Raw genomic sequence first — 23456 nt, forward strand, 5'->3', positions numbered from 1 at the left:
TACACTACACAATCCATCGGCCAGAGCATCACATGATGTTGTTCAAGCGTCCCTTGAATTATCAGCAGAACCAGCAACAAGTGCAAGGGCAGGAGGATGAATTGTTCTCATGGTTGCAACACTCCTTGGATGAAAATCTTGACAAGTCTTGTGCAGATGTTCTGATTGATCCATCCAGTCCAAACTTCCCAGTTAAAACCTTTGAACCTGTGCATCATATGGTTCAACATGATGATCCTATGTACTCCATGAATTCAGAACTTTCCACTTGGCCTGGTAGGCCTTGCTGATGACTTTGCTACTCTACAACATCTCTCACTCTCTTATTCCCTTCCAGTAATAACTGATGCTTTTCTCCAGAGCATTCGGACATTGGAAGGCCTGCAGTCAATTATGCTTGATGGCTGTGATGTTGGTATAGCTGACTTGACATTGCTTGGAGGAGGTTGCAAAGCATTGAAATAATTGAGCCTGAGCAAATGCAAAGGTGTCACAGATACTGGCTTATATACTGCCCTTGCTGGCTGCCAAGTGCTTCGGAAACTTGATCTTACTTGCTGTCAGGGAGCTGACAGATTCTGCACAACCATCATCAACAACAGCAAGGAGCCAGCTTTTATTCTGACAGATTTTGCACAACCATCATCGACAACAGCAAGGAGCCAGCTTTTATTCTTCCTTCTCCTCACCTGAAATGGTTGCATATCTAAAGCTCTCTATTCCTGCAACACTAGTCAAATCACTCAGGCATGGCAGTCTGCCTCCTCTTCCTCTACCACTGAGAAGATGCAAAACTCCACCTGGCTTTCCTCCCTTCTGCCTCCTGCTTCCTCTTCTTCCAATAATCCTCAGCAGATTGCATATTCTTCCCTCTCCCCTTTTTCACCGTGGGATTCTCACAACAGCGGGCAGTATCACCAAGCAAGACAAACCTTGTTCCTGCATCAGCAGCTTCGAAGTTGGTCATTGCCATGCTTGTGAATGAGGAAGAAGGTCCCAAGGTGGATGCCTTCTCTAATCAGTATAATGCAGTGGTGGAGACCTCTGAGAAGATCCAACAACCTTACAAGTTGCATGCCTCATCTGAGCAAGAGAAATCTGATAATAGTGTGCAAAAATATTCAAAAGAAAGTGAGTCAAGGGGTCAATCCAATGTGTTTGCTGTCAACAGCTGACAGATTCTGCTTTGTCTTCCCTTGCAATGTCTACCTCAGAATTGGTCAGTCCAGTTGATGCCTTTGCCACACTGCTGAAATCTGCTAAGCAGAAAAGCACGTCCACTCCTCTTCCTGAGGTTTTGAGTGATATTCAAAAAAGATCAATGTACGACCGCTATGGATGGAGCCCCGAGAGGAACACCAAGGAAAAGGGAATTCTCTTGCAAGAAAATCTATCTTGTAACATCAACAAGCTTGTTTATCATGTTTCATATGATCACAATGAAGAAAGAAACACCAGGCACAACAAATCTTCATGCAGCATCATGTAGATCTCCCACGGTTTTTAATAGAATCAACCATATTCTTCAACATCTTCACAAAATCCATCAATATCACAAAGAAAACAAAGAAATACACCATCTTTGAATGGAAATACATCACATAGTATTCATCTTCAATATCTTCATAGTCTTCTCTCTCAATCTCTCATATACAATCACTTTGTTTCAGTAGAATTGGCTATCTCTGACTCTCTCTCACACTTCATCAATCATACATCATATCCTCACTACAATCTCTCAAAAATTACTCTCAATAATCACTCTTAGGTCGTGGATACCCCTCCCAAGAGGTATGTCTGATATGAAAGGTCACCAGAGCCACTACAGTGTCTCTTCACAGCTCACTACTGTCACTTCACTCTAGTCTTCTCTTGAGTCTTCAGCAGCTAATTCTTTCACTTCTTCCAGCTCTTTTGCACTTGTATTCACCTCTTTCCAAGGCTAGAAAACTTTCCCAAAATCACACATACATTCCACAGAACACTTACAGAACAGTCTACAGAACAGTTACAGTACAGAACAGAACAGAACAGAAGCAGAAGCTCTACAGAAGACCTACAGAAGGTTACAGAAGGTCATCAAAACTACATAATTCATTCTCAAACCATTTCAAACTCTCACAAAACATTCAATAAGCTTTCACAATATCTCATTCTTCATTAATCCATACTCCATCCCTTCTTTCAGAAGACAATCAGAACAAAACAGACCAAAACAGAGCAAAACAGAACAAAACAGAAGGTATACAGAACCAATCAGAACCTATCAGAACATTACAGAACCATCAACAAACATCATAATCTTCCAAAACACAATCAATATCATCCAAAACACTCTCAAACCACTTCCTAATCAACCAATCATCTCATAAAATCAATCATTCAGCTCTCAAAAACAACAAAAATCAGCCAAAAAACAAGTCATTTCAACACTCAACATATCCCCACACTTAATAAGGAAGCGTCCTCGCGACCCAGGAAAAAGGGAATACAAGTTCATTAAAAAGCTTCACTTTTGATCTTCAATATCTTCTTACAAAGAATCCATCCACCACGACCCCATCTTATAACCTGTTTCTGATATAAAAATACAAAGAAAGGAAAACTCTTTTTACATTAACACCTCTTATCAAACTAAAAATCATCACAAATTTGTAAAGGATATAAGAGTTTGCTTCTTCTTCTTCTGCATCAGCTTCAACTCTCCAACCACGACCCCATCTCGACAAATCTCCAAAACATAGCTCGTACACAAGATCCAATAGGAAACCACCACATTCGTTTGACATACATGAACTCACAACACAAACACTAATACACAACACAACCATCTGAATGACTTCTTCAAAAAGAGAGTTTGGCATTAAAAAGCTGGCACCATACATTGGAAAGGCATCAATGAAGATGATCCCTCTTAAAAGATTGATGTTGTCTGAATCGATCCATAGATAAGGATTCATCTACAAAGTTTTTAGGAGGATTTTGGAAAAATTGGAGACAACACATCCTTTCCAATAGGACCAGGTATCTGCTAGGCAAACAGAGGGCATGAAAATACAATATCTCCAACTGTTGAGAATCAATGCTAACATTGACATTCATGCACAACTTTGGGATAGGCTTTGAATCAGTATGGGAATGCCTATGCATATACGCCAGGTACCAAGCAAAGTGAGCAGTTAATCTCACTGAGGGATCTGCAGACTGTGAATATTGTTAGGCAAAATGAACATAGTTTTGATAAGCTTGACTTGAAACTGTCCATTCCCCTGGAATTACTGGCCAATTAATCTGCGGTCCTGTAAGGCAATCATCTGAACTCCATCCCCTTCTTCTGGAAATCTGAGTATCAAAACCAGCACAGTCACTAACCAACTGAGGTGGTTGAGATATGGAAGTGCTAGGAGAGGGTAATGGAATAAGGGAAAGTGGATGTAGGGAAGGATAGGAAAAATCATAAAAGGAAGAAAAGGTTAAAGAAGGAGTGGCAGAAATTTGTAAGGAATCGCTAAGGAACGGTGTTAATTGATAAATAGGAAATGTGGAGGGTACATTTATGAGGGGTGAAGGACAAGGTGGAGAAGGGGAAAATACCCTATCCTCAATAAAGGAACAGTAAGTGAAAATAGAAATTTGAGGAAAATTAGAAGGTTGGAAAAAAAGTGGTAAAATTACTGTGGAATGAGTTTGACAAAGGGAGAAATATATAGCATAGCGGTGAGCCAATTGTTGGTAATAAAGGAGGGTAGGAACAGAAGGTCCCAAGAGAGATCGTCTCTGATAGGCATCAAAGAAAGTAGCATCAAATGGATTATGTTTGGAAAGATAGGTTAAAAGATCCATCCTCAGTTGGTTAGTACTCTGTACAAAGGTAGGAGCTGTGTTTTGTCTTTGATTTAGGACCACTGACTCAATCATGGGATGCCACGAATTATCCTGACAATCAGCCACTTTGGAGGAATAACTTTGAAACATATCAGCTATGCGCAACTCCAAATGATTGACATAGAGAACAGCCTGTAAGACCACATCCCCCACATACCATGCCAAATCTACTTCATCTGGAATTAACAAATCTCCTCGGAGATACATGTATGCCATCAGCATGGTGTCTGGCGTGACAGAATCTTCAAAGAGCATTCTAACTACCTCTGTCAACAACTCAGCAGACCAAGCCCCACTCCAGCCATCCTCTGGAAAAGGTAAATCCATCGTGGAAAGCTTCATATAGAAGACCAGCTTCTGTAAGTGGTAGTGGACAAAGAAAGAATGGTCTGGTAAGACATAGTCCTGAAATTGTTCAAAAGTAGACCATAACAAGTCCATTCTGGACTGCAATCTTTCCACTTTGTCTTGGAAGAGAGGGCACAAAGTAGCCTGTCTCTGTAAGGCAGCCAAATCCTGCTGTGAAAGAGAGGGAATTAATGGAACAGGAGGGCTTGGAGGAACAGAGCGGGACTTCGCAAGCTGATCTTGCAACTGCTGGATTTGGGAGGCTTGGTTGGCCACTGTGTCATTAACCATTTGTAAAGCTGAAAGCTTGTCATCTAATTGAACTTGGAATTCTTTCGCTTCGGTGGACATCCGCTCCTTCTCTGCTGAAAGGCTAGTAACCTGTGACTGAGCCTCGAATAACTGGGTTTTCAATGAAGAAATCTCCTCGCTTTGGGTGGCAACCAGTTGGGTTTGCTGTTCCATTTGCTTAAATAGATCTGCTAGGGTATCCTTAGTAGAAGCTAATTCAGATGTTGCCTTATGCAACTGGTCTTTGGACTGCATGAGCTCCTCATAGAAAGATGCGTACAGCTGTTGAACACAGGCTGTCACTGACAACTCAATGGAACTTTGAATATCCTTGCAGAGGAAAGGAATGGCATCTCCTGAAACGAGACTGTTCAGGGAAGGAACTGAGATCTCCAAGGATCCTTCTCTATGTGCCCTGAATAGGTTATTGCAAGTGAGAAACCCAGGGAGGTCACTGCCAGAAGTAGCAGGGATAGGCACTGAGGGAAGTACAGCAGGGGCTTTGTCCGCTACCCTCTTCAAGCGTTTGCGCTGTATGACCAGGGGAGGCGGAGAATCATCATCCTCAATGTCAATAGGTGCTGACTCTTCTGAAGGTGGAGGAGGTGGTACTGGATCTGATGCTGGAGGTAGAGGCACAGTCTTCTGTAAACCTGAATAGGTCAAGAAGGCAGACAAATAGGATCCATAGGTAACATTGGTAACATTACCCCTCGTGACTTTAACAAAATGCTGATCCATCTTAGTAAGGAGGTATGTGCTCCAATCAATGGCAACTCCTTTCAGCACCATCCTGGAAGCTGTGAAAAGCTCTTTGGACAAATAGTGGGATGGCGTTTTGGCAGGCATAAACCTGTCCTGAAGGAACTGGCACATGGTCTTCCAGACGGGATCAGTGATCATAGAAAACGAAACTCCTGAAGAGTTTATCACTTTCTTAACATCAAGGACCTCCCGTGTCTGCTTCTGCAACAATTTGAGAATCTCTTCATTAGAGAAGAGTTGTCGAGTGGTCACAAAAGGTTCCCCTTTGGAGGGTAAGGACAGAGCCTTCCCTAAGCCTCGAGACGTCAATGTCATAGACATGCCTTGGACTACTCCTGTCTTCTTGCTGTAAGAGGCCAGGAACTCATCACAGACGGACGGATCCTCAGGAAGTAATGGAAAAGGAGTGGCCACAAAAGCAGCAAGTCCTGCCTTCGTGAGGGGCTCAAAAGTAAGTAGGGACGAGTAATCCCTACTAACTAATGGGACGTACTGGATAGGGGGAGGAGCATGAGAAGGCGCCATTCAGATGGTTACACACACACCACAAACACAGACAATCAAGGTGAATGCCTGCAAACCAACAGACAAAAAACCAAGGATAAGAGAATTACCAAATAAAACGTGACACGACCTACTAACCCCAGGCAAACCACATCCTAGAAAAAATTTGACATGACCTCGAGACAAATGCGACCGAAAGCTTCATGCGATGCATCAAACAAACACCCTGAACCCCGTATCAGGCAATAAAAGAAAAAAACTACATACCGTACCCGTAACCGTAACAAAGACATGAAACCAAAACCATACCATATCCAACACATATCAATACGACATCTATGAGAGAACCAAGACTGGACCATGGAAAACAACACGAAGAATGGCGTATACCCATCCCACGAAACGCTTCATTAAAAAAAGGGATTAAGTGCAGTGAGGGGGGAATTAATTTAATGAAGGGTTGATTTTAATCAATTATTAAAAATGGGTGAAGTTTTATTAGGTGATAAACCTTAATAAGAAAACGGCGGTTCCTTATTACAAATTAGTTACCAATTATTAGGTTAAACGGGTGCAGTTACACGAGTCCCGGACTTCAATTCCCGACTGGGTCTCTAAATGCAATTCATTAATTATAATTAAAGTGATGTGGAGCGCTTTTTTGCCAGCGCGTGCTCATGTGACGGCTGGTTTATTTTAATTAAAAATTTAGAGTGCCTCTGTAGCGCACGTAGCGCGTGCGAAGTGAACGGCTGGTTTATTTTAATTAAAAAAAGGATGTGTGTTTAGCGCGAATGCGCGTGCCATGGTGGGTGAATTAAAGAGTTTATTTTAACAATTAATTGTGATTAAGGGGGAAAATAAATAAATAAATAACAGAAAATAAATACCTGGCAGGGTGTGTATGAAATGCAGGAATGCGCACGGAAGAGTCCCAGGAAAGGAAAAGCAAAAAGCACTGATGAAACAACAATGAACACCTTAGCAGATGTGTTAATTTGATTTATGTTGGGTTTTTATTTTTATTTATTTAATTGTATTTTTAGTTGTAATATTTTTTTTATGTTGGAATAAATGGAAAATGAGCAAGGGAGGTGAGGGAAATTTTTTAGAATGTTTTTAGAATTTTTTACAAATTTTTACAATTTTTAAATGATTTTTCCTATTTTTTTGGCAATTTATGGGTAATTTTAGGAAAGATGGAGTTTTCTAAAATTATAGGAAAGGCAATTCCTACCAGACAATGGTCCAAAAATTAACAAAAGACAGAAGGAATTTTTAGAAATTTTGTGAAATTTTTTTATGAAAAAATGAAGGTTGTGATTAATTAAGTCACATTGGTCACATAAATCACATTAGTCACAAGTCACTTAAGTCTCTTAAGTTACTTAAGTCACTTTAAGTCACTTAAGTTACTTAGGTTACATTAATCAGGTAAGTCACATTAGTCAAGTAAGTCAAGCTAATCAGTTAAGTCTACACGACCTAAGTCAGTTAGGTGAAGTCTACCTAAGTCAGTTAGGTTAGTGTTTAACTAGGTTAGTTAGGAGTTAACTAGGTTTTAGCTAACTAGAGTTAGGAGTTAACCTAGTTAGGAATTAGTGGAGGAGGTGGAGGTTGGAGGTGGGGGGTGAAGGAGAAGGAGGAGTCGGCGACGGGCGGCTCTGGCGGCGGCGAACGCGACGACAGCGGGCGGCGACGGCGACCACGGCTTCGGCGGGCGGCGACGGCGACCACGGCTTCGGCGGGCGGCGACGGCGACCACAGGTTCGGCGGGCGGCGACGGCGACCACAGGGGATGGCGGCGACGGCGACCACGGCTTCGGCGGGCGGCTCTGGCGGCGACCACAGGGGATGGCGGGCGGCTCTGGCGGCGACCACAGGGGATGGCGGCACTCAGCGAAGGAGGAGGGAGGGAAAGGAGGAGAGGAAGAGGAAGAGGAGTGGGAGGAGAGGGAGAAGAGAGAAGGAGGGAGAAAGAAAGGGAGAGAGAAGGAGGGAGAGGGAGAAGAAGTGGAGATGGAGAGGGCGTCGTCGAGAGGGAAGAGAGAAGGAGGGAGAAAGAAAGGGAGAGTGAAGGAGGGAGAAAGAAAGGGAGAGTGGGGGAAGGCAGTTGGGATTCGGGGGGGGGAGGGTGTCCGTTGGGGACATGGGTGGGGTAAAAAATTTGTTTATTTTTTTTCATCTCTTTTTTTTGTTGTTTTTGTTTTTTTTTTTTTAAAGGAGGTAAGGGCAATGGGCGGGGGGCAAGGGTGGATGGGCAGGGGCAATGGCGAACGTATCCCCGTCCCGCGCACGTGCGCGGGGCGGGGTAAAAAAATTTGCCGTGACGGGATTGAAACGACGCTGGGAGGACGGTACGGGGTACGCGGACACGACCGGGGCGCGTGGAGACGCGTTAAATCGAAAACGGGCGCGTTCACGCGCAAAACGAGCGCGAGAGAAAAAACACAAAAATACAGAAAAATTAATAACTCCCAATCCGGATGTCAAAACGAAAGACCGTAAAAACGAAAAGTGGGCAGGACGACAGGGGGGAAACATTAAAAATACGGGACGGGGGTTCCGGGAGGAGTAAAGGGTAGTTACGTGCAAAAAACACAAAAAATGAACCAAAAACGCAATTTAAAAATTAATATCGAAAGATCAGTGCATCGGAATGAGGTGCAGCAAAAAGGAAAACGGTGCAAAAAGATGTGGCCATCAATCCTATCACATCAAAACAGAATTCCGACTGAGGTAAGACGCGTTCACATGGGAAAAACCCAAAAAACAAACCCGAAAATGGGATCGAAAATTAATATCGGACGAACCGTTTACCGGAATGACATGCAGTAAGAAGGAAAAATGTCCGCAGGAAGGAGTGGCACAGAGTGATCACGTTAAAACGTAGTTCCGGCGAAAATAGGAGGGATTCACATGTGAAAAACTCCAAAAATACTCCCGAAAAGGCATTTAAAAATTAAGAAGTAAAAATCCAGAAGTCGAAAAGGGGTAGAGGAAAAAGGAAAAAGGTAGGGGAAGGCACAGCGGACACGACTGTCAAATCAAATTGAAAGTCCGATGCCAATAGGGCAAGTTCACATAGAAAAATGTCAAAAATACGCACGAAAAAGGCTTAAAAACCCGGAAAATTAAGAACGGACAAACCGTGTATCAGAATGATGTGGAATAAAAAGAAAAAATGTCAGGGGAAAAGATTTGGTCAGGGCTATGAGGTCAAATCACGGTTCTGAAGCAAGAAAAGCGCGTTCATATGGAAAACCGGCTAAATTGCGGAAAATGCGTCAAAAATTAATAACTCAAAAACCGTGCACCGGAACAGGGGTAGGTAAAAAGGAAAAATGGTCAGTTCAACAGGAGGAACAGGGCTATGAGGTTGGATTTGGACTTTGGTGAACGTAGGATGCATTCACAGGACAGGACCGCAAAATCAGGGAATGAAGGAAAACTGCAAAGGAACAGCCCCAAGGGTGGGTGGAACATAACCGGGTGGGTGGGAAGGGACCCCAGGAAGGTAAAAGCAAGTCAAGGCATTCATGCATGAGCAAGATAAGGCATATGCAGAAGGGTATGCAATGTAGACGCGCAGGGACGCGTCCCCACACTTAAGTCCTTAATGGATAGGGTTAACCGAGCAACAGGGACCTAGGACCATGCCACAGACCATCCACTAACTTCCCCACACTTAAAACATGAACATCACTAAGAAACGGAAGTTGTAGGGTTAGAAAAACTTGGCCCGTTTCGTCAAGAATCAAGGTTGAGTGTCAACGGCACGTCCAGTGTGGTTGTCGGCGCTGGAGGGACCAAGGCATCTTCTCGGCACACGTTCGTCATGGCAGGGACCACGCAGCAGCACCCAGGGAGGTAGTTGATGGAAGGAATCGCAAGAAATCCGTCGATGATGAGGGATATTGCACTCAACTCACAGTCACTCAAACGAAATGAAAGAACAGTCACTCGCCCCATGACTAATATCACACGAGAAAGAATGATTAAAACCCAGATCTCATACCCGGTTGAGGAATCGACAAAGGGGGAAATGGTGCAGAAGGAGTATGCCAGGGTGCACGATTGACGGTGCATTAGTGCGTCCAACCCGTCTGGCATAAGTGCAAGGAGGAAGGCAAGGGAGCCTTAGGGTGCAGTGTACAGAACAGGGTGATGTGTCTTGTGTTGATGGTAAAAACCCATCCCGTGGGTGCATAGGGAAACAGAAACATACCTGACTCCAAGTGTCGCAACGTCTCTCAATCTCACCTCTCGGTAAATGATTGAAGAAACTCCAGTCACACTCATCCCACCCTCTGTCTCACTCTCTGTTGATAGATATAAGAGGGCAGCCTTTTCCTGAAACCCGTTGATGTAATCCTCACAATCACTGGTGCAAAGATTGTATGCCTTGTGCGCATTTGATGGTGCAACTGTGCATCCCGCCCTGTGCCGGCATACGGTGCGAGAAGGAAGGCCAGGGAGCCTTATGGTGCAGTGCACAGGGACAAATTGTGCTTTGTGCTTTGAGAGGCCCACCCCGTGCGTGCAACACTTCATTCACACTTCTCACCTCTCATTCGATTTGAAGGGAAAAGACTGGTCTCTCGCCCCACCCTCTGTCTCACTCTCTGTTGATAGATACAGGAGGGCAGCCCATACTCACGTCCCCATCCGGTTAGGATGAAAGCTCACATCACTCAAGGGGTTGTCGATGAAGATCGCGTCGGCAATTGTGGAAGAGGCGTACCCAGGGAGGTAGCCATCAAATCGAATATTGTGGTGAATAGAACATGTCATCTGCTAGAGGACAGTTACTCACTTTGCAAAGAGACCCAGGACATAGCGTACCAAGGGAGGCAGCTTCGGGATTGGATCCGAGGGATATCAATCAATGAAGCCACTTTCTGGACTGCTGGGTGTTACCACCTTTTCCACAGCCAGCTTCCCGCCCAAGGGTGTTTATCACCTTTTCTTGGAACGAGGCCTGCTATGACAGGGAATTGTTTCCTTTTCTCTCATAACAGATTTGTTTTGGTTTTTTTTTCTTTTGTTTCTTCTTTGTTTTTTTTTTCTTTCTTTCTTTTTCTTATTTTCCCCTATTCCCGAGGGTGTTTCCACCTTTTCTCGAAGAATAGGTCGTCATGACAGGGACCTAAATCCTTTTCTCCCATGACCGATATATTTTGTTTGTTTTTTTTTTTCTTCAAATTGAACAAGGGAATGGTAGAAAGACCATGTGTCAGAACCCACCTCGCCACTGTCGCTGGTGGAAAATAGAAGATAAGAGATCAAGGCTGAAAGGAGGTTTTGAGGGAACAGAGGGTTGCATCCACTTCAGCAGGAGTGATTGAAGAACGGCTATCAGAAGTAGCATCATAAGAAGTACAGTGCCGCGCCAACGAGGGAAAAGATCAAGTGTCCGTAATTGTCAAGATCCCCAAGGAGGAAAGTACTTCTTCAGGCGATATCCATTGATCAAAAAGGGATCATCAGAGGCATCCAGGGTCTGTATTTGGACAAAGCCATTAGGGTTGACTGCAAGTACCTTATAGGGGCCCATCCACCGCTGTTGGAGCTTGCCAGGAAACTTGCCAAATCGTGAATCATAGGCTAAGACCAAATCACCTTCTTTGAACTCCTTGTGCTTGATGAAACTGTCATGGTAAGCCTTGCGTCGAGCTTGCGTGGCTTCCATGCACTGTAGAGCCATCCTACGAATTTCGTCCAAACATTCCAAGTGCAGGAGACGGCGTTGCAGTGAATCATCATCCCCCAAACGCTCTTTGATCGCCACTCTCAAAGAGGGTAGTTCCAGTTCAACAGGAAAAACAGCTTCTGTTCCATACACCAACTGGAAAGGTGTTTGTCCCGTTGCTGCTTTATGGGAGGTTCTGTACGCCCAGAGGGCCTCTGTAAGTCGATCATCCCAATCACGACGATGTGCGGCAATCGTCCTTGTCAGAATCGAGCAAAGGATGCGATTGGTGACTTCGACTTGGCCGTTGGCTCTGGGGTAATAAGGAGTGGACTTGCGATGGCGGATCTTATACAATTCTGTCAACTCCTCCATGACTTTGTTAAGGAAATGCGTGCCTCTGTCACTTACCAGCTCTAAGGGACTGCCAAAACGGGTGATGATATTCTCGTACATGAACAGGGCCACGCTGTTACCATCGTCCTGCTTTAGGGCTTTAGCTTCACACCACTTTGTGACATAATCCGTACATACGAGGATGTATCGGTTCTGTTTCCTTCTGGTGGGAGGATCGATTGGACCTACGAAGTCAATGCCCCACTTCTCAAACGGCTTCAAAGGAAGGATAGGTTGCAATGGCATGGCACTTGTCTTGGTGGGTTTCCCCATTCTTTGACAAGCATCACATCTTTTACAGTAATCATAGGAATCTTTGTGAATGGTAGGCCACCAATATCCTGCTAGCAGAGCCTTCCTGGCTGTAGCTTCTCCTGCAAAGTGACCTCCACATGGCTCGTCGTGGCAAGCCTTCAAAACAATCCCAATCTCTTCTCCTGCAACACATCTTCTGAGTACTTCATCTTTGCCTTTCTTGTACAGTGCACCACCTAGCAGGGTGTATGGGGCTGATTCTAGCATGAGCTTCTTCCTTTCCCGACTAGAAATACCAGGAGGGTATTGTTGGGTTGCCAGTAGATTGGCAATGTCTGCATACCAGGGAGTTACAGTTTCTACCAAGAATAGGGAAGCATCAGGGAGGTCTGGATCATCTCGTTCCTCGTCTGCAGTTTGTGGAATACGCGACAGATGATCAGCCAGGACATGGGAACGACCAGGCTTAGTAACCACCTCAAAGTCGAACTCCTGGAATAGAAGGAGCCATCTCATCATTCGTCCTTTCACATCAGCTTTGTTCATTAAGAAGGACAGGGCCTCATGATCCACATAAAATTTAAAGTGGGTAGATAGGAGGTAATGGCAAAACTTCTCCAGGGCAAACACCATTGCCAAGCACTCCAGCTCTGTCACTGTATAGTTTCGTTCCCTATCAGTGACTTTTCGGCTTGCATAATAAATCGGTTGATCCAGCTTCGAGGATCCCTTCTGGCAGAGGACAGCACCTAAACCTTCAATTGATGCATCAGTGTGTACGTGGAACTCTTTCGTCCAATCAGGAGGTTGCAAGATGGGTGCCTCTATCAGACACTGCTTCAGAGTGTGGAAGGCTTTGTCACATTCTTCTGTCCAAGTAAACTCTGCATCTTTCCTCAGAAGCTTGTGCAAGGAGGTTGCCTTTGTCGCAAAATGGGCTATGAACCTTCTGTAGTAACCCACATGGCCTAGGAATCCCCTCAACTGTTTGAGGTTGGTGGGTGCTGTCAGAGCTGAGATCTTTTCGATTTTTGCAGGGTCTGTTGATATCCCTTGTGCAGAGACAATGTGGCCCAACAAGACTCCAGAAGAGACCCCAAAGATGCATTTGTCGGGGTTGAGGGAAATCCCATACTCCCGGCATCGATCAAAGCATTGCTCCAGGTGGTCCCAGTGTTCACGGATCAAACTATAGACACAAAAGTCATCCAAATATACCTCAATAAAGTCGTGCAGATGATTTTGAAATGCAGCCATCATGACTCGTTGGAAAGTAGCAGGGGCATTGCAGAGCCCAAATGGCATCACTCGGTAAGCGTAGGTCCCCCATTCGGTGGTGAAGGTTGTTTTGGATTGGTCTTCTTCTGCGATCTGCACTTGGTTGTATCCACTGAACCCATCCAAAAGAGAATAAAGCTCATGTCCTGCCACTGTGTCCAACAGTTGGTCTGTGAAAGGGATAGGAAAGTGATCCTTCTTCGTCTTGGAATTAAGCTTTCGGAAATCCACACATATTCGCAATTTGCCATTCTTCTTGGGTACAACCACGATGGGTGAAACCCATTCACTGTTTGCCACTGGATAGATGAACTCGGCCTCCAGAAGCTTCAACAGCTCCGCTTTCACCAATGTGGAATAATTCGGGTTCATTCGCCTCTGGCGTTGCCGTACTGGCTTGGCATCAGGCTCCAAGTCAATATGATGTTGACATATTGTGGGATCAATCCCCTTTAGGTCTTTGTAAGACCATGCAAACACGTCCAAATTTTCTTTCAACAAATTGTACAAAGTTGACAACTCCTCTTCTGGGAGACTGCTACCCACCTTCAAGTGGCGTTCAGTGCCTTCTGCATCCACAAAGGTTAACTGCCTTTCACCTTCTACTTCACGGATGAAGGTCCCGCGGACTGCTTCTGGGTAGAGATCTGACTCCTTCAAGGGAGTGATGTCCTCTTCTGATGTCCCACTAGAACCAACTTCTTCTTTTGGTGGAGACTTAGGTTGCTCCTTAAGATGTTGGAATGGGATAAGAGCTGTTTCGGGTTTGGTTTCAAAATTAATTACCTCTTGGCCTGAAGACTCATCTTCTGATGATACATCCAGGAACGTCACATAACAGGGACCTACTAATGCCTGTTGGGTTTGTGGGACTGGTGCTTGTTGGCACGGTGCATCATCATCATCTTTCTTTGGCAAGGATGGGTTAGGACGGCAGGAGCCACACTTGAAAGATGGCTTGTTCTTCTTCATCCATTTCTTATAAAGGTTTTGCATATGAAAAGATCCATTTACCAGACCAAATGGTACCATCGCCATTCTGTCCCATAGCATGAGCTCATCGGCTTCTGATGCTTCTGGAACTTCTTCCCCAAATGTATCCTCTTCAAGGGGGATAGACTCTTCTGGCTCACTTTCATCATTCTCTTCGTCCATATCATATCCATCCTCTTCTGTCTCTGTCTCTGCTCCTGTTGCTGCTTCTGCTTCTGTCTCTGTTGATGCTTCTGCTTCTGTAGGAGCTCTGTAACAGAAGAACAGATTCTCTGGTTCCTCTCCTGCCTCTGTCTCTGGCTCTGCTATGGCCATATAACAGGGAGAGCAGTACATCCATGCCTCTATCTCACTATCAGAAGTGATTTCAGAAAGCATTCCTGGTTCAGGCAGGAAGTATTCACCCATTGATAATGGCTTTGCATCTTTTGGAAGTCGGCTTACTGTATCCACTGTTAAGGAATGTGCCACTGTTTTCTTAGGAAGGATCTGTTTGACAGTATCTTCGTCTGCTGATGTTCCATCCGTAGCCTCGTTAGGGGAGTCAGAAGATAATTCCAAGGAGGTGGATCCATGTCCTTTTTGAGAACCATACAGTTTCAGCACCACTTTGTTGGGTCCTCTGCCCAAGGTCAAAGTTCCTTTAAACCAATCCGTCCTTGCTCGGGCTTCAAAAAGCCATGGTCTGCCTAGTAACAGAGGATAGGATGTACCATAAGAGTTTGGCTTCACCACCAGATAGGTTAGCCAATAATCTTTTCCAGCCACTGTAGTCTTCACATATGGGAGAATGCCCAAAGGCTTGATTCTGCTCTGATCCGCCAGTCTGATGAGCCATTGGGTTGGTTGCACACCTTGTAAGCCTAAATCCTTCATCGTCACATCCGTCATAATGTTTACTGATGAACCACCATCAATCAGTGCATTTGCAATGAAGCAGCCTTCTATCCACACGCCAGTCTCTGGGGTACCCGGATCTAGGAAAGCATTAGCCACATCCACTTCTTTTACAGGCTCTGGAGCCTTGTTGGACTTTGTTGCTGTTGAGGAAGCAATCCTTAAACCACGTCGTCTTGTTAGTATACTTTTGAACCTTTTCCGGCAACTGGGAGACAACATCAATAATTGTCGAAATGTGAGGTTTGGTTTAAAGGTATCTAGATCTCTAACTAGATCGTATTCCTTAATAGGATCCACTGGCTTCTCTAACCGATTAGGGAATGGGGCAACACCCATTTTCATTTTCCCTCTTTCTTCCAACAAAGGAATTACAGGAGCTTCTTCTGCCACTTGTGGCACTTCCTCCTCTTCTGTATCCTGGACCTCTGGTCCTGCCTCTGTAACGGTCTCTGTAACTCTCTGTGGCTCTGTAGGGCTCTGTACGGCACTGTTAGGCTCTGTTCTGTTCTGTTCTTCTGGTGGAAGATTGAACTTCACTGTTCTGGCAGGAGGGTTATGTTCTTTCTGGGTAGGTGGTCCCTTCTGCTTTGCACGCGTGATGGCAGCAACTTCCAATTCCACCAAATTGGAGGTAGGCTCTTGGGCCTTGGCTGGACTATTAGTAGCACTATTTTTCAGTGGGGCTGGGCTTGGACAGTCTTTTGCAGTGTGGCCTTCTCCTTTGCATCGACTGCATAAGGGCTTGTAATCCACCGACCTTCGAGGATTTGGACAATTTGGTGAGATGTGTCCCTTTTCTCCGCATCTGTAACACTCCACTGCTGATTTCTGACCACCGCCAGACTGTCTTCCTCTGTAACTTTGAGAGGGAAATCTTCTGGGTCCGAAATTAGGACCAAACTCTCTAGGCTTGGGTCCAATATCTTGTGTGGTCATTTTGGATTCCAGCAGGTTGAATCTTGCGTCTTCTTCCTTCCTTCTCCTATCATGCATCTCCTTCAGAGAGCAAATGTCCTCTGTATGATTCTTCCGCAAACAGTAGGAACAGAAGGCTCCAGGGATGGTTGGTTTCCGTGTACATTCAGTGGCTAAATGGCCTGCTTGATGACACTTACCACACCAAGTATTTGACCGCATCACATCTCTTCCTGCTCCTGCAACATTGGATATGCTCGCTGTGTTCACTTTCAGCGTCTGTAGTTGCTCTGTAATCACATCCATCAACTCCTTTTTGATGTTTGCAACTGAGTTGGATAAATAATCCTTCAAGCTTTCTCCTCCGGACGTACTGGCAGGAGGGTTTTGAGGAGTCTCTGTAATCACTGCATAAACGGGTTGGGCTGGCACAGAGGGGTCTCTGTTCTGGTTCTGATTCAGAGCTCCTGTTTGAACTGTTGGCTGTTGGCTCCAGTTGGTAGGATTCCACTGTTGCTGCTTATTTTGCATTGAGGAGATTGGTTGGGACCATTGTTGTTGTGGTTGAACCACCATTTGAGGCATGGATTGTGGCCACTGTGGATTTGGTGCACTGTACTGTGAGACCGGGGGCATCTGTTGGTATGGATAAGGAACAGTCCCTGGGACTGCATTTGGTGGGTACATCATTCCTGGCACCAGAGGAGGTAGGACTCCTCTTCCTGTATTCATTGCTAATCTAGCTTCCACTTCATCGTACAGTCTTGCACCTTCTGTTGCAGCTTGCAGGGTGGCTGGTCTTTGTAGCTCCACAAACTTACGGACTTCTGGTTGTAATCCTCTGAGAAACACTCCCTTCTGAATGCCATCATCTAGATTATGGTTAGTCCATCTCTTCAGGGTGGATTCCATTCGTGAGACATAAGCTTCTACTCTTTCTCCAGAGGACTGACTTAGGTTCATGAATTCCTCTCGCATCCGCTCTTCAAAACCTTCACGCCTGAATTTAGTGAGGAAGGCCAACTTCAGGTCGTCCCATGTGCCAAAAGTTCCTGCTGCTTGTCTCTCATACCACTGAAACGCCGCGCCCTTGAAAGTGGCGGGGAATATTGCTAACCAATGCTCAGGGGTTCTGGCATTGTTAGCCACACATGCTACCATAAACTCTGCTACATGAAGATCGGGGTCTTCATTGTACTCTCCCTTAAAAACTGGCAATGGGACTACATTTGCTGGTCTGTCATCAATATTTCCAGGACGGATCTGGCTTGGAAGTGGACCTCCAGCAGGAGGAGGAAGGGCTTGATGTGCCATTGGGACTTCTGTAAAGAGTTCCGCAAGGGCGTCCAAGGCGGCTTCTGCTGCTAGCTCGCTCTCGGCTCTGATTCTTGCTTTCTCTCTTCTCACGTACCTCTGAACTCGTTCCAACGCTTGCCTTTTTATTGCGTCATTCATCAGGGGGTTGACTCCACTATGTTGTTAGTGCTCCACAGAGGGTTAACAGAAGGCTTCAGTCTCTGGAGGACTCTCTTGCCAACATTTCTTCTACTTCTTTCCTCTCAACGTCCCTGAATTCTGCTTTCATGCCACTACACAGGGGAAGGTATTCGGTTCTGAAGGTGTCAAAATGCATACGTCTGAGCATTGTGGTAGTGCCATCATCATAGTAATGCCAGCTTCTGATAGTTTCAATAGTGTATGTTGTGAAAAACACTCTGTCTACCAACTTCCAGTGGGTTGCTAATTGAACAAACAGAAGATTATCAGTACACCAAGCATCCCATGTATCTTGCTGTTGAGCGTCCACGAACAAATTCCAACTCTTTTCCTTCTTGTCTTTGTGAACCTCTACAGACCAAGACTCCTGAAGCTTTTTCACAATCTCCCATTTGATGTTGTCTGGAAACTTCTCAATGAATGCCAAATCTTCCATGGATGTTCATTCTCTCTGTTTCTGCTCTTCAGTTTGTTTCCAAACAGTTTGCCACCAAGATGCAAGTTTCTGCTGCTTCAACAGGAAGAGGAAACTGTCCACCACATAGAGCATGCATCATGATGGTGATGTGTTTCCGCCATTGTGGGATGAACTTCTTGTGGAAAGTGGCTTTTATTATGAGAAATTCCAACTCTTCAGTGGAAGAAGGAATTTTACAAACATCCATTGAATTCTTCTCTTCTTGGCAATGCCAATTCCTTCATTTTCAGCCTCTTTTGGTGCTTGTTGATGGCAAGATTCCCCGGCTGCGCACCAAAAACATGGAGCCCCGAGAGGAACACCAAGGAAAAGGGAATTCTCTTGCAAGAAAATCTATCTTGTAACATCAACAAGCTTGTTTATCATGTTTCATATGATCACAATGAAGAAAGAAACACCAGGCACAACAAATCTTCATGCAGCATCATGTAGATCTCCCACGGTTTTTAATAGAATCAACCATATTCTTCAACATCTTCACAAAATCCATCAATATCACAAAGAAAACAAAGAAATACACCATCTTTGAATGGAAATACATCACATAGTATTCATCTTCAATATCTTCATAGTCTTCTCTCTCAATCTCTCATATACAATCACTTTGTTTCAGTAGAATTGGCTATCTCTGACTCTCTCTCACACTTCATCAATCATACATCATATCCTCACTACAATCTCTCAAAAATTACTCTCAATAATCACTCTTAGGTCGTGGATACCCCTCCCAAGAGGTATGTCTGATATGAAAGGTCACCAGAGCCACTACAGTGTCTCTTCACAGCTCACTACTGTCACTTCACTCTAGTCTTCTCTTGAGTCTTCAGCAGCTAATTCTTTCACTTCTTCCAGCTCTTTTGCACTTGTATTCACCTCTTTCCAAGGCTAGAAAACTTTCCCAAAATCACACATACATTCCACAGAACACTTACAGAACAGTCTACAGAACAGTTACAGTACAGAACAGAACAGAACAGAAGCAGAAGCTCTACAGAAGACCTACAGAAGGTTACAGAAGGTCATCAAAACTACATAATTCATTCTCAAACCATTTCAAACTCTCACAAAACATTCAATAAGCTTTCACAATATCTCATTCTTCATTAATCCATACTCCATCCCTTCTTTCAGAAGACAATCAGAACAAAACAGAGCAAAACAGAACAAAACAGAAGGTATACAGAACCAATCAGAACCTATCAGAACATTACAGAACCATCAACAAACATCATAATCTTCCAAAACACAATCAATATCATCCAAAACACTCTCAAACCACTTCCTAATCAACCAATCATCTCATAAAATCAATCATTCAGCTCTCAAAAACAACAAAAATCAGCCAAAAAACAAGTCATTTCAACACTCAACAATGGAGAGGAAGGCCTGAAGGACATGCCTTCTCCTGATGATACTACTGGAGGGTATTCAAATGGCTCCTTCAAGTTTAATCCCAGGAATGTTGAAGACATTTTCTCGGAAGTTTTTGGAGTATCAGGTCCTTTTTCAGGCATGAATGGTTCTTCTTACTTTAGCAGGAATAAGAGCACGCATTCCCCTTTTCGTGATGGGTCATATGGTACTGACAATGTTTTCAATTTCAATGAGGGAAGCTCAAATGGTCTTAGGAAAGCATCAGCTGTGGAAAACAAGTTACCATGTACTTTGGAAGAGCTCTACAATGGATCTGTGAGGAAAATGAAAATATCTTGAAATGTGTTGGGTGCTGGCGAAAAGACATCAACTGTTAAAGAGGTTCTGTCGATCAAGATAAAACCTTCTCCTGATGATACTACTATTTATATAATTAGCCAGGTTCACGTGATAGATCTGAATGGAAATAAATGATCGGAGACTTCTTCCAGATGTTCATATGCCCACACGTTCTGTTAATGGCTTCATGGCTAACCTGCTTGTTGTCTTACGTATGGCCCTTCAAGCTGTTAATGGCTTCCTGGAATTGGTATAGCTTTAAATGCAACACAAAATCTGTTGAGAGATGTGGAAACAGGGAGGAATGTGGACTTCATAGAGCTTTCTCTAAGTCAGTGCTTCCGGCTAGCTGTTGAAGGATTGCGAGTAAGCCTAAGTGTAGCAGCCCTTGCTAGAGCTATTGTTGCTATTTTACGTACTCATTTTGGCCGCTTTTGTTGCATTCGCCACAGTCCCAGAATCAAGACAAAACCTGCACAACCTCTTCCAACATCAATCTGACTGATAAATGGCTCTTTTCTCACAAAACCTGCACCTGATTTGGCATAACCCCCCTGGCTTTGCTTGTCTTCACTGAAACCAGACCTCAAGAGTTGAGGTAAAGAAGCATGGACCTGACGATACTACAACTTTTCCCGCCTAAAAGCAGCACCCTCCTTTCGGCCCCTTTCATCAGCGTGTCTTGGAAATGGATCCAAGATCCGAGCATTCAAGTCAGAATTCCTATGGATAGCCTCAAATCTCTTTGTGGCTCAGGATGATCTTGAAGTTTCTCTTGCAGACCTTGAGGGAGACTGCCAGGACAATGCAAGCTTTGAGGATCTTGCAAGCTGCTCATGTGGCCTGAAACTTGCCAAAATGGTGCTCTACGTCCTGTACATGACGTCTGGGATCCCTTACACAAGCCATTGCTCCAGGAAGATGAAGATCTTGAAGGCAAAAGAATGAAGTTGCTGGCATAGGTTTGCCATGGAAGCTTGAAAGAGAGCTCGGGAAGAGGAAAGAAAAGGCCTCTCTTCAAAAGTAACCCTGACTTAAGCCTTCTCTAATTGCTGTTACCACTCTTTTACCAAAATACCTTCAAAATTGGCCTGAGCTTGCAAAACGAGCTGCCATCTTTGTCTGTCTGCCTCCATTTTTGGTCCAAGATCCATTTATGATTCCAAGAAAGGCTGCCATGGTCTGTGTGGTCTTCAAGAAAGCTGCCATGTCTAGTACTTCTTGACTGTTATGGTTCTTCAATGTTGTACCTGTGCACAGTAAGGTTTCCTAAAACTGATAAGAAACTAAATGTAAAGAAGGAGAGAGAAAGGAAGGATCTGAAAACTAAGCTCTGATACGACTTGTCAAAGAGAGAACTAGGGAGAGAGAAAGAGGAGAGAGAAGACTGCAGAAGAGAGAGAAAGACTGTAGGAAGAGAGAGAAGAAGAGTGACGAGGAGAGAAAAAGACTAGATTTAGAGAGAGAAAGACAGGAAAGAAGGGGAAGCTATAGAAGCTGTGAGCAAGAAAGGAGAGAAAGTCTGTAATTGTATTAATGTGTCAAAAAGATGTGTAAAACTACATGTCCTCTCCTTTTATACCAATGTCAGTGTGACATGGCATAATATCAATATTATTTACACTAATTCTTTATTCTCGGCTTCTTACAATGATAGTTATGTGCAAAAAGAAAAGCAAGAACCATGGAGTCTTAGTGGGCCAACAACATCATTTGGTACTACATCTACAATTAACCCTTGGTCTAAGAGACTAAGGAGTAAATACATATCTTCAAGTGCATCTACTAGTGTTGCAAGACAAAGAGAAGAAGAAACTGTCATGTGGTATTTATACATCTACTAGTCATTTGTGATTAGATAGAGATTCCAATAGTTCAAAGAGTTTAGATGATGAGCTTGGTATTCATTCAGTTAGGATACTAGGTGTACAGAGAGTACATGGTAATGTAGAGGCTCCATTGCGAGTGATCTAATGGTATGCAATTCTAGTAGGGTCAGATACCCTATTAAAGGATTTGGTTTTGAAGGTTATGTAGCTCATCATTATGCTTATATGGTAAAGGTGATTGAGGATATCAAGCCTCCTTATTTTGAGAATGTTGTTGGTCATGCTCATTGGGATGAAGCAATGGATGAGAAAATGGTTGCATAAGAAGTCAATAAGACCTAAGATCTAGTATCATTGCCTGAGGGCAAGAAAGGTATTGGCTATAAGTGGATCTATAAAACTAAGAATAATGCAGATGGTTCTATAAGCAAGTATAAGACTAGGCCAGTTGTTGTAAAAGGCTATGCTCAAATATATTGCATATATTTATGAAGAGACATTTAGTCCAATTGCTAGGATGGCACATTTAGTCCAATTTCTAGGATAGCAATTGTTAGATGTGTGATTGCTTTGCTAGTAGCCAAAGATTGGAGTTTGCAGGAAACGGATGTAAAGAATGTCTTATTGCATCGTGAATTGCAAGAAGAGGTGTCTATGGAGCAGCCAATAGGTTATGAGGATTTAGAGCATCCTGCATCATATGCATGTAGGTTAAAGAAGGTGCTCTATGGGGGGGGGGGGTTTACAGTAAGCACCTAGAGCATGGTCTGGCAAGATCAACAAGTATCTTGTCAACATTATCTTTTATGTTTTTTATGTTGATCACTCACTTTATGTGAGAAAGAGAGATGTAAGATTGTGATCATCATAGTCATCTATGTGGATGACTTGATTATTACAAGTGACAGTGACAGTGGTATTGCTGAAGTTAAGGACCTTTTGAAGTAGTCTAAGATGAAGGATTTATGTGAGCTAAGATACTTTCTTGGTATTGAGGTGGTCAGACGTGATGATGGTATATGGCTATATCAAAGCCAATATGGCTTTGATATGTTGCCTAAGTAGGGTATGACAACGTGTAAGCCTCTTTCAGTGCCATTAGAGAAAAAATGTGAAGTTGAGTGTTGATGTTGGGGATGAGATAGAAGACCCTACTATGTTCAGGAGGATAGTAGAGAGTTTGATTTACATGGCTATTACAAAGCCAAACTTTAGTTATGCTATTGGTCTTATCAACCAAATTATGTAGATGCCTAGAAAGCCTCATTTGGATGAAGTTAGATGCATATTAAGGTATCTGACGTTCACTTTGCATTATGGACTTTTCAATGAGGCAGGTAATGATATATAAATGTTTGGATACACGTATGCTAATTGGGCTCGTAGCATGTCGAACAAAATATCTACCAATGGATTTATGTTTTCCCTTTGTAGGGCAACAATTATATGGAGTAGTGAAAAACAACCTATAGTTGCTTTATCGAGTCCAAAGATTGAGTATAGAGCTGCTACTATGAGAGTATGTGATGTGTTATAGTTGTAAACGTTATTAGGGGATTTGACTGTACATGGAGATAGTCTAGTTTTTATTCGATGACAATATGAGCAGCATAGAGTTAGCTAGGAACTCAGTGTTCCATGCTAAGAAAAAATACATTGAGGTTCATTACCACTTTGTGAGAGAAGGTACTTGTAGGAGAGATTAACTTGGTATGTC

At 43.8% G+C, this 23456-nt stretch overlaps 1 protein-coding gene across 1 annotated transcript; it reads left to right on the forward strand.

Annotated features, from left to right (window-relative positions):
• The first annotated feature begins 19592 nt into the window (after positions 1-19592).
• On the forward strand, positions 19593-19910 carry LOC148041094 (uncharacterized). The gene has a single exon (XM_087675136.1). The coding sequence runs from the start codon at positions 19593-19595 to the stop codon at positions 19908-19910; it is 318 nt and encodes a 105-aa protein (XP_087531262.1).
• The last annotated feature ends 3546 nt before the right edge of the window (positions 19911-23456 follow it).

Source organism: Lygodium microphyllum, chromosome 1 (assembly GCF_053477565.2).
Source record: "Lygodium microphyllum isolate KBCC chromosome 1, Lygodium_microphyllum_v1.1.10, whole genome shotgun sequence".
Classification (NCBI taxonomy): Eukaryota; Viridiplantae; Streptophyta; class Polypodiopsida; order Schizaeales; family Lygodiaceae; genus Lygodium; species Lygodium microphyllum.